At 34.3% G+C, this 15,149-nt stretch overlaps 1 protein-coding gene across 2 annotated transcripts in view; it reads right to left on the bottom strand.

The window, feature by feature from the left end:
- LOC122802641 (stomatin-like) overlaps window positions 1–6,523 on the bottom strand; it is a 277,078-nt gene extending 270,555 nt beyond the window's left edge. For both annotated transcript variants that reach the window (XM_044072340.1, XM_044072339.1), the window contains exon 1: window positions 6,303–6,523. In XM_044072340.1, the coding sequence (XP_043928275.1) occupies window positions 6,303–6,359 (57 nt within the window). In that variant the 5' untranslated portion in view covers window positions 6,360–6,523. The remainder of the gene's footprint in view (window positions 1–6,302) is intronic.
- Window positions 6,524–15,149: the final 8,626 nt, after the last annotated feature.

Raw genomic sequence — 15,149 nt, forward strand, 5'->3', positions numbered from 1 at the left:
GAGGAAGTTCAAATATATATATATATATATATATATATATATATATATATATATATATTTTGTTACTGGTGGTGCTGCGGTAGCGTTGCCGCCTCACAGTAAGACGTTGTCCTGTTCGATTCTCAACTAAAGCATCTTCTGTGTGGAGACATGTGTGAATGGGCGTACCTTCGTTGAAGGTTGTGCATCTGAGCTGGCAACTCGGTACGTAAAAATCTACTGCCAATCATTAGCGGACCAGAGTTCCACTGTGGCGACCCCTAACCGGGAAAAGCCGAAAGACACAACAATATATATATATATATATATATATATATATATATATATATATATATATATATATATTTTGTTATGTTAAGAGGACTGGAGTGAAAGTATGTGCAAATGTTTGTATGTTTGTATGTTAGGGTTAGTGAATGGGTAAGTAAAGGGTGTGTGTGTGTGTGTGTGTGTGTGTGTGTGTGTGTGTGTGTGTGTGTGTGTGTGTGTGTGTGTGTGGAAAAGGGTTTTTTGTAAAATAATTTGTAGGTTTAGGGTCATAGGCAGTGGCAGGGTCAGGGTTTGCATATATATGTAAGGCGAGGAAAAGGTGCTAAAATCCTTTATCCACATTATTCATGCATGCTGACTGTACTCCTGCCCCTAACCATAACCTTACATATTAATTTACAAAAATCATTTTCATAACACTGTTCAGACAAATTTGGTCTGAACTTATTTTTAGGGATAGATTCCATAAATGGAAAAGACAATTGGTTTTCCTTTTCTGAGTGCTAGATGGTTGCTGTTTTTTTTTTTTTTTCATTTGGTTTGTTTTTCAAAGTTCTGACACTGGTGCTTATGCACTTTGATGTTGTGTCCTATAATCATATTTAATTATATATAAATATATAGAGAGGGAGTGAAAGAGATATTAAATGAATATAATGTCTGTAACTTGCTTACATTGTAATTCCTTGTAAATGTGTACAACATTCTCTTTATATCATTAGTGACATTTTCTTGAGTTTTGTTTTTCTCCGTATTTGTTGAATTTGTGCAGTTCATTTCTGTATTCCATTTTCTGTACTATACTCCACTGCACTGTTTTTGGTTTTCATGATGTAAGTTAATGTTCTATTCCTGCTTCTATGCTTTTACTCCAGCTCATGGGTAAAAATGTCCACAGACAAGTAATATTATCTGGTCAACAAATAAGTAAGCACAAATTTTGTTCCCACAACATCCATTTGAATTCTGTTGCTTTCTGCTTCAGTATCTCTGTCTTCATACATTCCGCACATCTTGGACCACTCCAGGTCCTTCAAACACAAAGCTAACTGCTACCAAGAACAACATATTGGCATAACTTTCTCTCTTCTCCTCCTGCTTTCTTGCCACAATGGTGCTGTCTGCTGCCCTATTTCTTGCATATGTGTATAGTCTATTTGCAATAGTACTTATTATACCTCAGTATGCTGTCTGTATGTGTATAGTCTGTTTGTAATAGTACTTATTATACTTCAGTATGCTCTCTGTATGTGTATAGTCTGCTTTCAATAGTACTTATTATACCTCAGTATGCTCTATGTATGTGTATAGTATGCTTGCAATAGTATTTATTATACCTCAGTATCACATGACACTTCTTAAGCAAAAACATTACTGAAAATAAACCTGTAATCCATCTTTAACAGTAAATTCTAATTCAAAACAACAGTAGCTAATGTAGAAAGTAAGCTGAAAACAAAAACAGGTCATTGCTCTGGACCTTGGTATGAGAAACTAGTATGCAAGGGCACATAGAGCAAAAGTAGAAGGGTGACCAAGGTTTAAATAGCATTTGATACAGACAAATCAAGTGTCACCGCATATAAAAACACACAAGGGATAAGGTAACAGCTAGAAGAAAATTACTCTGCCTGTTCTGTACTCTGAATGAACTGATAGCTACTGGTTCTGTATATTAAAAGGAAGCTACACTGCACAACTGCCCCAATCTGTTCCCAACTTCACAGTTAGTTAAGTAACAGGCAAACAATTTACTCTAACCTCTAACCAATAATACAAGAAAAATAAGGTTTGCTTTCTGCTTTATCTTTTACTCTGAATGTTAAAGAAAGTAGAATTAAGCATAATTAATAAGCAGGATGTCCCCCAGTGCCATGGACAAATTTCCCCTAGCCATTATGAAAACCACCTTAGGTCTCTCCTGAAAAGAGGCCACTGACCTAGTGGGACTAACATAAACATTTAAGCATATATACATATGTGACCCAACCAAATCCAATACAAAATAAAACTGAAATGTCAGCAGAAATTAATAAATCAAAGCTTGCAAAAGAAAAAAAATTGTTGAAAAAGATATTTTTCTGATTGATGTTATTGTTCTTCAGGTCTCACATTTACAAAAATATATTCAATTGCTTTAAATTCACTTCACTTGTAAGCAACTGATTAGTTGGACAAGCACTTCGTTATATAAATCTGTTGGGAATCAAATGCAAATATGCTGTTACATAAACATAAATAAACAGAAATACCACACATATGAATCATCTATGAAATTTATTTATTTATTATTTTATTTTACATTTGTTGACTGGGCTAGTACAGCTGGATCAATGTCCATTTTCAGTGGAGGCCCAGGGAGAAAAGCTCCATTGGTTAAAACAAGATTAGAGAATACAAATACACATAAAACAAAAGCATTAAGCATAAAGGATAAGAAGATTTTAGTATAGGTAATACACATCTAGAAGTAAAAAATATCCAAAACAAGAAAATATTTGAGTAAATGGTTATCGACTTTCAATACGAAATTTGATAGTATCTAGTCATACAGTGTATCAATACATTGTTTGAAAAAATGGTAGACAATATAAAAATTTTTTTTTTTTATACAACATATATGAGATCAGTAATATCTACAAAGATATTATCTCAGAGGAAGTCAGTCAGGACAGGTGCCAGAAATATCAAGTAAAATTAACAAATATGATAAATATAAATATATGAAATATGCACAGATAAAAATATAAAAGTGACAGTTATTCCCTGCAACCATTCTTAAACGTTTTTAGGTTGCCTTGGTCTTAAGGCACACAATGTAGTGCATGGAATGCAGTGATTATGCTCTGGTATCTGGATAAAGATAAGCCAATTAAGTGCCAGAATGGCATGAGACCTGACCTTAACAAATGTTAAGAACGTCCTGCTAAAGTTGTTAAGGTCAGGTCTAGAGCCTAGCAGTAAAATCTGCCACTACTGCCCAGGAGACAATAGTGGCTGAGCAAAAGATTTCATTCTGCCCACTGTCAGTACTGGTAATGTGTCCCTAACTTTAGAAACTCACTAGAATAACAGGATATGTTATCCTGCAGTATCTGAAGGATACAAACTCTGAAACTCAAATGTATTTCATTATTTAGTGACTTCAGTCCTCAGTGGTTTCTCAGAAAAACACAGATTGTATGAGGAACAGACCAAAAAAAGGAAGCAATAATCAGGACGTTCTGCAAAAATCTAGACAGTTGACAGGCATGAAAGGTAAGTGTTAATGTAATGGACTGTGTTACGCTACCTTTCTCTCAGCAATTGCTAAGTGTTATGGCTTTGAAAGCCAACAAAATACTTAGAAAGTCTTTTTCCCCTGTAACTAGTAGTGTATTGAGTAGATAAAGCTCCATGTACTACAAAGAATTATGATCATGTCACTGATCATAGTCTTGAATTGTGTTCTCGACATGGATGCCAAGATTCACCTCTCAAGCAAAGTTGCTGGCATCCATGTCTCGAGCACATAATAAACAGGTTATGATTGGTGATGCAATAATAGTCCTCTATATTATCATTTTGTCTAGAGCCTTTAGTAGTAGCACAACAAAATTGGCATTTGGTTTCACATTTAAGTAACATGTTGCTAGAATAATCCCCCAAACAGCTAATACTGCATGACTTTTTGAGCAATTAAACACAAATTATATCTTAGTAATCATATTTTAAATAATGTTTCACTTGTGCTTGGTCCATCTTAAATTGATCGATTGTGTTCAAATGGTCAGGAATTCCTTAATGTAAATATCATTCAGTTTTACCGGTGCAGTGTGTGGAACAAGCATAAATGACCCTGTTGTTCATACAGTCTGAATAATCATTAAACCAGTACTTGCTCCTAGTATCCAGAGGAACAACTAAGTTAGTGACATTGATATACTTACATATACTCTTCAGAGACATTTAAAAGTGGTTTGCTATAACAACATTTAGTCTTTCCTTTAATTTTGCTGAACATATCTTTTAGATTATTAGCAAGTTGATTGAAAAACTGTAGTCTCAGATTTACCACATCAACCAGTTTTTTTTACTGCTTAATAGAATTTCCAATTTTTAGGTAATATCTTTTCTAAACTACTTCTCTTTACAGACCATAACTATTCCAGTCATCAGAACAAGAACAAAATTATAATAGCATATCTAAGTTTTCATCTGGTAACTTTACTAATACTCATTACTGGTGTACTTGTATTTCCTTGTATTCATGTCCTACTTAAGCATGGTTCATCTAAGAACTGCATTCTGGCTTTACCACCCACATCTGCCATTTTGCCAGCATCCTATTTTATAATAAAATATTTTTTTCCTGCTATAGTATCTAAACAGTGGAATGCCTACCTGCTCTCACTCCATCAAAATGTTCCCAAGTTTTGGGGGTATGGAATTAACTGTTGTACTATGAACAACTTTTCTGCAGAGTTCCTTCAAGAAAAACAAACTGATGGGTCTAGTGACCCAAATATTGTGGGATACCACATCAATTAAGTCTGAGAATGCTGCCCTAAAGATTGCATTAGAAATCTGGAACACCAAAATGGCATTCTTAGAATCAGCAATGAACACTCAGACTGTGAGACTTCACAAAGACTTGTCAGAAGTTATGAACCAAATTACTTTGGTGATGAGGTTGGAGCAATGTATTCCATCACTCCTTTGTCTAGTGAACTTAAATATTTCCTCAAAAGTTACAACATTCAGAAACCCTCCATTGCTGCTAATGACCTTAAGATTAGAGGTGTACTCCAGTGCTGGTCAGCTGAATGTGCAATATTGTATAACATTTATTCTGCCAAGTATATAACCATCCATTACTATGTATCTCTCACTATACTGTGTTCTTGGTATGTTAATTTTCTATGTGAGTCATTTTTGTATCTAATTTGTATCATGTTTATAATACTTTTAATGCAGCTTATTAGGGTCTGCTTTCAAGATTTTCTCCCAATCCCAGTACTGTAAATGAGTTCTGAACATTCAGAATGACATACAAACAAATACATATATGATAATTAAAACTGTTACAGTAGTCGGTGTCAAAAAAATACATTCGAATGTAGTATGGCACATAGCGTAGTCGTTTCTTTAGTCATGTACATCTATAATGTTTATGACTGACTGCTATGTTAGTGCAGACTGAAAAAGATTGTTTCCTTCATTGTATGTTGAGTCCACATATTTTACATTCAAAATAAATGGATCCGAGCTAAATGCAAATAACTGGGAAAATGTATCTGGAAGTACACAAAACAATTAAAATAGTCACATATATTTTACAATGATGCAAACTAAAATGAGTGTTTAATTCCCAGACTTAAAATTGTTTCTTCTCATGGACCTAAAACATGCATGATCATGTATAACCCGAGATCCAGTGATTTTCGAGATATGAGCTGTCAAAAGGAGGCATGACTCAAATATTAATTAAACCGGGACAATGTTATGTTACTAAACCTTTGTACCAGTAAGTACATTCACACAGAGTAATGATTCAGAAAATGCGCCTTTCTGTTTGTAAAACTTGTTATACCAGTCTGCATATAAAGTGTCAAATTGCTCAGCATAAAACTAGAGATTTGTTTAAAAAAGTTGCTTATTACTTCCAGCAGACTTTCTGTTCCATCCCTGATATAATTAGTATCAGTTCATCTTGTTAGTTTCAGTGACAGGAATCATGACCGCTTTTCCATTGTTTTCCTGTTTTTGACTGTAATCCATGTACATTAACAGTATTTGAACTAATCATATATTTCACATTGTGTTGAATACTGGTGAAAGAAGTTAAACAATTCATATCTAATACAATGGCAGTAATAAGCAAAACATCTTGAGCCACTGCATGCAATTTAATAAATTGAATTGTATAATCCTTAAACAAATATTTATCAGAAGTCAGAAAATAAAATTAATATTTGATATGATATGATACGGGTACTTTAAATACACATTATTATTTGGGATATTTATTTTGTTCTTAATAAGTTAATTACCTGCATCTTCTGGTCTTCTGTCTTTTTCCTCATCCAGTCTAAATGTAGCATGTCCATTCCTAGAAAGTGCCATTTCTGGTTTTATTTTATTAATAGACATTCATCAGTAGCATGGGATTGTTCTGCAGTATGTTTATGAACTGCATGTAGGAATATTTCTTTAAAAAAGAGTTAGAATTGATATAACTGCATCAGCATATGCTTTTGCAGATGCCTGCCAGCATCCCTTTAGCGTAACTGTCAGTCTTCTTTATCTCCAGAGGCTATCTTTCTCTGTGTCAATGAAATGCAAACAAATGGTTGCTAAGAAACAAGCCTCTGACTCTTTTCTTTGTAGGCTAGTGTATGCATTCTTTAAAATCCAACTCACCTCCCTAAAGAGTGATTACATTTTTAATTAAAAAGTAGCTATGCTCTGAATAAACTGCTTACAAACCCAGGTGTGATGGGGGGATACAAAATTGCTATTTAACATCAATAAAGGTTATATATTTTGCATTTCCTGATTTCTGAATTGCTATACTTATGAGCCATTAATGAGCTTTATCCTTTATTCCTGAGTCTGATTCCTTCAAATTGCACTTGCAAATTGTACATAAGTCACTTAATAGGACAGTTTGTAGAGGTCACTCAGAAAAGATGCACTTGTGCCTACTGGGTTTACCTGGTTAACAAACAAACAAATAATCCACTGAGCTAAGCTCCAAACAACTATCTCCATTTCTAATTTCAGAGTATCGGTCTGCGAATTTTGTTACTTGGCTGTCACTAGATATGTTGTGAATACAAGTTATTACTATTTACTCTAGTAGGTATCATATCGGAATTCTGTAAACTTCATGCAGTGGGTACCAATGACTATTCACCTAAGTGTCTGTTATGTTGTAATTATTAAACCTAAAAATATAAATGTATATTTACTTTTGCAGTTCATTACTACTGATATTAAAACAATTAAATGTGAAGTATACAGCTAAAAAAATGCTACAAAGCATAGGATGCAATAATTTCTACACTTTCCTCAAATTTAATATGTCTATATTCTACAGAAAATGTGAATTTTAAGTCAGTCAGTTATTACTATACAGTGTCATTTTATGTGTTTCAAGTTCAGAGTGGTATTATTTTATGTTCTTAAAGGAATCATGGAACATAAATTGTAATCTGATACCTTATGTTCTCACTTATCACTGAATCCTTGCTTCTGTAACACCCTACTGCCTGCCAACCACTGTGGGTAAGTTGAACTGACTTGCACCTGATGTAAGTATCGGTGAGATTACAGTTTGGATAAATTATTTAATGAATTACTCGTTAGCTAAATCATTACTTCATCTCTGAGCTGGTGTACATTTTATAGCCATTACACAGTTATTGTGTATGCTAGAGTTTGCTGCGTTGGTGTATATGTGTGTGTGTGTGTGTGTGTGTGTGTGTGTGTGTGTGTGTGTGTGTGTGTGTGTGTGTGTGTGTGTGTGTGTCTGTGTGTGTGTGTGTGTGTGTGTGTGTGTGTGTGTGTGTGTGTGTGTGTATATATATATATATATATATATATATATATATATATATATATATATATATATAATTGTGTGTGTGTGTGTGTGTGTGTGTGTGTGTGTGTGTGGAGGGGGGTATATGCATGTGTGCATATCTATACATAGATATATGTATAGTCAGTTGCAGGCATGCAGATGGTGAGATAGAACGTAGATAAATACAGTACAAGAAAACAGAAAGGAGGAAAGGGAGAATAGACAAAAAGCAGAATCAGAACACAGAAGAGTAAAAACAATTAAAAAATGAAGCTGAGAGAAGGAAAAGGGGTAGGCATAACAGACCAGAAGACAGTAACTCTGTGATACATAAAAGAGAAGGGAGGTACTGATATGTAAATGACAGAAGGGATTAAATAGGAGGATGGAAGTAAAGAGAAGCAGAACGAGGAATGGATGGTAGTGGATAATGCAACAAAAATAAGCAGTGGGAAACAAGGAGGCAAGAGGTATTGTTGACTTTCAGGAAGCACAGAAAAAATGTGCCAAGGTAGGAAAAGGCACCACTTCAAAATGTGCAGACAGGAGGAATGACTCAGGAGAAATGAGCAGTTGAGCAAGTAAAGGCAATCAAGTAAGGATAAGAGGTGAAAAGGGATATAGGGGACTTCTAATAAGTGAAGATTAATTTGCAAGGAATGCCAGGTGGACACTCAAGTCTGAAATGAGTCGATGACTAAAAGAGAGAACACTCCTTTGAGATAAGACATGCCATGAAGGGGAAAAAGGACAAGCTAAAAAGTAAAAATACTTATTGTGAGTAGCAAAATGTATCTATATATATATATATATATATATATATATATATATATATATATATATATATATATATATATATATATATATATCACAGTTATGCTGGCAACACCAGTGGCTTATCTAAAATCAAATTAAATCAAATCAAAAAGTTTACTGCTGAGTTGAAGCCTAGGCTTGTTATAGTAAAAGCTAACCATAAATATAAAATCATTAAAACACAACATAATCTAAATGCAAATTCTGACACAACCCTTTCACATGAGCAGACTCATCAAAACAAGTTAAAACACCTGTAAATCAAAAACAAATGTAAAGCTTCAACAAGACATTAAAATATGCATTTACAACTGGCTAAATGTAAAACATGACATCTGAAATAAATAAGTCTTTAGAGATCTCTCATTACATCCGAGTCATTCTTCTAGGTGCGTTTGCAGTTAACTCCTACTGAAGCCTCTAGGCGTCAAATATTGCTTGTTCATATTTGCATCAATAATTCCAAAACCATGCTATGTACAAGGTTTTAAAACATTTCATCTTAAAGCTTACACAATAGCAAACTCAATGGCATTAGTATTTGATCTCTGTCTAGTGCAGGTAAATAGATATTTACCGTTGTATTTATGATATTAATTTATATAGATATCATATCATTTTCACATTTTTCTAAATATCTCAATAATCAGGTAACACAGACAGACCTCCTTAGCCTTAAATGAAAGCTCTCAGCTAGATGAATAAATTGTTGCTGACAGTATGTGCATGACTTGAGTGGGTGCCGAGATGTTGTAAGTTGTTTACAAAATATTACAAATGTAAAAGTTACTGTGTTTACTGTGACTTATAAAATTTGGTTTAAGACCTAAAACCTAAAGAATACTACCACAATAAAAATAATTTGTGCTGAAGAGTTTGCCATTATGATTCCAGAGATATAAACACTTGTTTGAAGTGTGAGAACATAATTTGATTCTGTCAAAAGGCGTAGGCTCTGCCCATTGGAGGTTATAGTGCAAACTTCCTGAGCTCCATTGGAGTGAATGAGTTATTGCTCCACTGATGACATAAATAGAAATAGACAAGGCAGGCAGTTCCAGAAATTAGCATAATGGCATGAAAAGGATTTTATCCTAAGTGCTCCAAATGGAGACATGGAATCAGTAGCAGCTCCTGTCTGCATTGTAAAGGGATCGGGATGGTTAGTAGGGCAACAGTGCCACCTTAATGCAGGAGGGATTTAAGTTATATACTGCTACAGACATTGCATGTGTGCATATATCTATACATATATATATATATATATATATATATATATATATATATATATATATATATACACACATATATATATATATATATATATATATATATATATATATATATATATATATACACATGTATATATATATATATATATATATATATATATATATATATATATGTATATATATATATAGTTGACTTGCAGGTCAATATAGCGAACACTTATATGAGAAAATACTTTTTGTGGCTGTAAATAACAGCAAACTTTATTTTCACTGGAGTTTTAGTTGACATCCTTTTGAATGAGATTGTGGTGCATCTGAGAATTTGCCCTTACTCTGCCTGCTGTTGTAGGATAAGAGTTGGCATATATATAATTAACAGGGGGTTGGGAGGGTGCTGAAAAAAAAAATAGTTTTCTTTTTTTTTTTTTTTTTGATCATTTTAGTTTTGGTCTCAAATGATTATGTATTTTCTCTTGTTATTTGAAATTTTTGATGAAAATTTTTGTCTTGAATGGTTGTAATTGTAACTGGAACTTTTCTCCTTGGGCCTCCACTGAAAACAGGCCTTTCACTCAGCTGGACCAACCCTGTTAACAAATGACAACAAATAAATAAAAATAAAATCTTTTATTACTTCATTCTTATGAGCATTTCATGTTTGATAAGACTATATATATATATAGATCTTTATATGTGTGTGTGTGTGTGTGTGTGTGTGTGTGTGTGTGTGTGTGTGTGTGTGTGTGTGTGTGTGTTGTATCTACAGTATATTTATATAGATAGATACGTCTATTTATATATATGTATATATATATATATATATATATATATATATATGTGTGTGTGTGTGTGTGTGCATGTCTGTGTAAATGCATATATATATGTATATATATATATATATATATATATATATATATATATATATATGTATATATATATATATATATATATATATATATATAAATAAACACACACACACACACACACACACACACACACACACACACACACACACACACACAACACATATACTCTACATGCACACACTCATGCATACATATTGTTTCCTGGAAAATGTGTGAAATGGTACTAAAATTGTGCACATAGACAGTTAATGCACTGCAGTGTAGATTAGGGGAATATTTTCATAGCAGTTAGCTAACTAACAAGTTTTTAATTGACAATCAATATTGCATATCAGGAGGCTGCATATATATGCATTCACATACCTGCGCACATATATGTACGTACATGCACACATATTTGTGTTATATATAAGGTATATTAAGGCTTTATACACACAAGAAAAAAACACCACCAGAGCTACAGTATGGTATTCAAAATTTTACTAAAGCTTTATGGTATTCAAAATTTGACTGAAGATTCTAGTACTTCGGCCTAGAGGTGGTATTACTGATGTAATTCATTCCCTGGAAGGCTTTTGTAAGCTGAGGTACTAGAAGCTTCAGTAAAATTTTGAATACCATGCTGTAGTTCTGGTGGTATTTTTTCTTGCTTTTTGTGGTTTGAGAGTGTTTATTTTGGACTATGTCTTTGTCTGGAGCTTCAGCGAATTAGGTCATTGCTGGTCCTGCCTGTGAGTTATTTTTGGGTAGCGTGGCCGAGATGTGGAAGGAAAGGGAGAAAAAGTTAGTAAACCAGGATCCATGGTCATGTAATATAGGTGATTAATTTGCAGTGAAGTTTGAGCAGCTTGAGCATCTGCTGATAAAGGAGATTTCTTTGTTCTATGACACCAGACTGCTGGAGAAGTACATCAGTATGGACATTACACCAAGAAGTCTCAGAGTGGATAAACTTCCTGCCTCCGAGTTTTTAGAGGAAGAGTTGGATCTGTTGGATGAGTGGAAAAACATCTCTCTACAATGTACGCTGGGGTGGTTAAAAGTGCTCATTAAAAAGAATAATCGGGCCCAAGACAAAATTCGGAGCTCCTTACTGCAGTTACAGGAGGAGCTTAAGGTGAAACTGCCAGCCAGTGTTTTCTCTTTGAGGATGCAGGAGATTAACATTCATATCAACAAAGTCGAGGAGGCGATAACTGAGCAAAAATGGAACAAATTAGAGAGAGACATGAAAGATTATGAAAACAATTTAATATTCCAGTGGCAAGGTAAACCTCGCAAAGGCAGACCCATCTTAAGGAGTTCAGACAGTTTTTCTCATGGATCGCGAGATTCTTTATTTTCTTTGTCGGAGGTGAGTCCTAGTGAAATAAAAAGTGTTTGATTTCAAGATCTATGGAAAAATGGTGATGCACGAGGCCAACAAGGCCCACAGCTGGGTACGCAGTGAACAAGTCCACTGAATAAAAGTAATCGGGGTCAGAAGTGGCAAACAAAAAGAAAATGAACATTATGACTTTTCCTGTGGACTTTAATACATGTATTGCATCTGAGGGTGGTGTTTGTAAACAAAATACGCACAGGTATGTGAAGGACAATGTTATCCTTAATAATATTAATGACAATGTAAATACATGTTTTTGTTTACATAATGTTGTTTTTGACTATAGTGATACCAATTAGGGATTTGAACATTATAAATTTGTTGGATTCAGTAATTGATAAGAACATGCAAAATGTGCTGTTAAAAGGCATGGAATTTGTTCCTACTTTTTTCCCCACTCTGGCAGATAGTTTGATGGAAGTGGGTCAATTTTGTAGGAAGTTAAGTTTAAGAGTATTTTTGGAACAAAATCAGAGAATGTAGTTATAAAAATGGAACAAACAGATGAATGTGTTTTATGTGATGATAACTCACAAAGTGATATGTCTATTTATGAAAATTAATTGTTTGATATTTTTGATGAAGCGAATGTAAGTGAAAATACACAAAATGTTGGTTTTGCAACAGGGTATGGAAAGCTGAAAGTGTCCAATGTTCCATATGTCAGTACCTTCTGTCCCCCCAAGACATCTATAGCAATAAACACATTCGATCTATAACAATAAACTTGTTCGAGAAAACAGTAATTAGACAGATTCAGAAGGAATATAGTAAATTTTGTAGGATGAAAAGAGTGTACAATTTGGATAGAAAAGACTGGGAAGCGTTACAATTTTTACGAAGCATTAATGACAAGTATGTGTATGCACAAGCAGATAAAGGGGGGAATTGGGTCATTATGACCAGGAATGGTTACAATCGAATGGCTGAGGTTTTGTTGGCGGATGATAGGGTGTATGAGAAATTGCAGGAAAATCCTGTTGAAAGGTTCAACAATGCTTTATTGGAGCTTTTGGAGAGAGGCTGGGGTTTTTTTTACCCCCCAGGATGTCAAAAAATTGTTTGTTAAAAAACCCCAGAATTGCAAAATTGTAGTTCCAAAAGTCCACAAAGATCTGGTTAACCCACCAGGAAGACCTATTGTATCTGGGGTGGGTTCATATTTGCAGAACAGAGGGATATTTTTGGATGCACAGTTGAAAGATTTCTTAAAAAAAGTTCCTTCACATATTAAGAACAATAAGGAATTTTCAGAAGTAGTGGGAGGAATGATATGGCAGGAAGAGTACTGCTGGTCCACTGTTGATGTAAAATCATTGTACACCAATATTAATACAAAGTGAGGTTTAGAGGCATGGCAAAAATCATGGGGGAAGGACCCAGGTCGAGTTTCATTCTGCAATTATGGAATTTTCCCTTGCACATTATTTTTTTTGAATTTGAGAACCAGTGTTTCCTACAGAAATCAAGAATAGCCATGGGGGCGGTGTTTGCCTCCTCCTAAGCTATAATTTTTGTGGAATTTTTTTAAAACACATTTACAATAGCAGATTTTATTCTCAGCGTGTAATAATTTTCAAACTTTACATAGACGATTTTGCATAGGAGAGGTTTGTTACGTTACACATTACCTTGAAAATGAAAACAAATACAGTTCTTTCTCTCTTTCAGTGTTTTTTATTAACTACAGTACACATGTGTGGGAGCCTCATGGAAAGCACCAGGGAGACTCCCAGAACAAAGGAATAAACAAGCTTATATACTGGTGATATTGCTGACAGTACAAAAATATGAAAATGAACCAATTTGATCATTATACAGGGCAATTAACCAATTAAAGGTTTACCCGTAAACATGAAGCAGTTCACATCATCATATCTCTAGGCAGAGAAAGAAAATTGGATGCACTTCCATAAAAGGCACATTTCCTGCTTTCAGGCAGACTCTTGTTTTTCAGTATTTTCTCATTGCTCAGAGTTCATTCAAAGTTCACAGTACACAGTACATTTTAACACATACAAACTGTCACATACTCAATTCCCTCAAACACATGATTTGGCTGTTCATATTATACAATCCCCCATTTGATGCTGTGTAAGCATCACCATTTAACCTATCATACATTTGTCCCAATCTAACATAACCATGCTACTGGTCTTTTCATCATTGGAAAACATTGTCATTTTATCATCTACGTTCATAGCTGCAGGCATATAAAACTTAGGCACTTTCTTCACAGTTTTTGAAGACATTAATTTCAAGATCAGTGCTTTGATTAGAAATAAGACAAGAAAAGCAACAATTGCTAATACTGTAATTAATAAAATCAACTTCAACAGTCCACCTCCCCAGCCTGAGAACAGGTTGGTTAATCATGCCCATGTTGAACTATCAGTCACTAGTTCTAAGGCAGAAAATGTAGCATTGCTTAATAATTCAAGCAATTTAGATAGCTTTCTCAGTTCCCAAATTGATTTCACTGCTCCGTATGATGGAATTATACCAGCCCATGATATGACGTCATCACCCAAGTCCATGTGCGACAGTCTTTTAGTACTAGCAAGAACTAAATTATGGTGATAGATCCATGAAGCATCAACTTGACCTACCGGATTGGCAGGCTTCTTGACCTCTTGAACGTTCCAAATTTTTCCTTTAGGTAATGCAGATACATGTCGAATAGCTGGGACTAGGTAGCCCAGGAAGCAGCTGCCAGACCAGTTTCCTGGTAGCCATTTATATGCTTTTCTTCCACACACAAAATAACAATTTTCTACTTTAATGGTGATGTTGATAGACTTGAAGCGATCCCCAGCATCCTGCAGTCCTTGGAATATTTTCCAATAAACAGTTTCTATTTTCTGGGAAATGTTAGCTATAGAGTTTTTAACAAGTATTTTTATATGTGAGAAATCTGTCACACAACCCGAATTGTCTGCAGTGCAGTTATATACCACTGTTTTGTTACAATGGCTCCACCCGACTCTAGTTTTACCAAGTTTTTGAAAACACACAGT

This window comes from Protopterus annectens, chromosome 5.part0, assembly GCF_019279795.1.
Source record: "Protopterus annectens isolate FY-2018-M chromosome 5.part0, PAN1.0, whole genome shotgun sequence".
Lineage (NCBI taxonomy): Eukaryota > Metazoa > Chordata > Ceratodontiformes > Protopteridae > Protopterus > Protopterus annectens.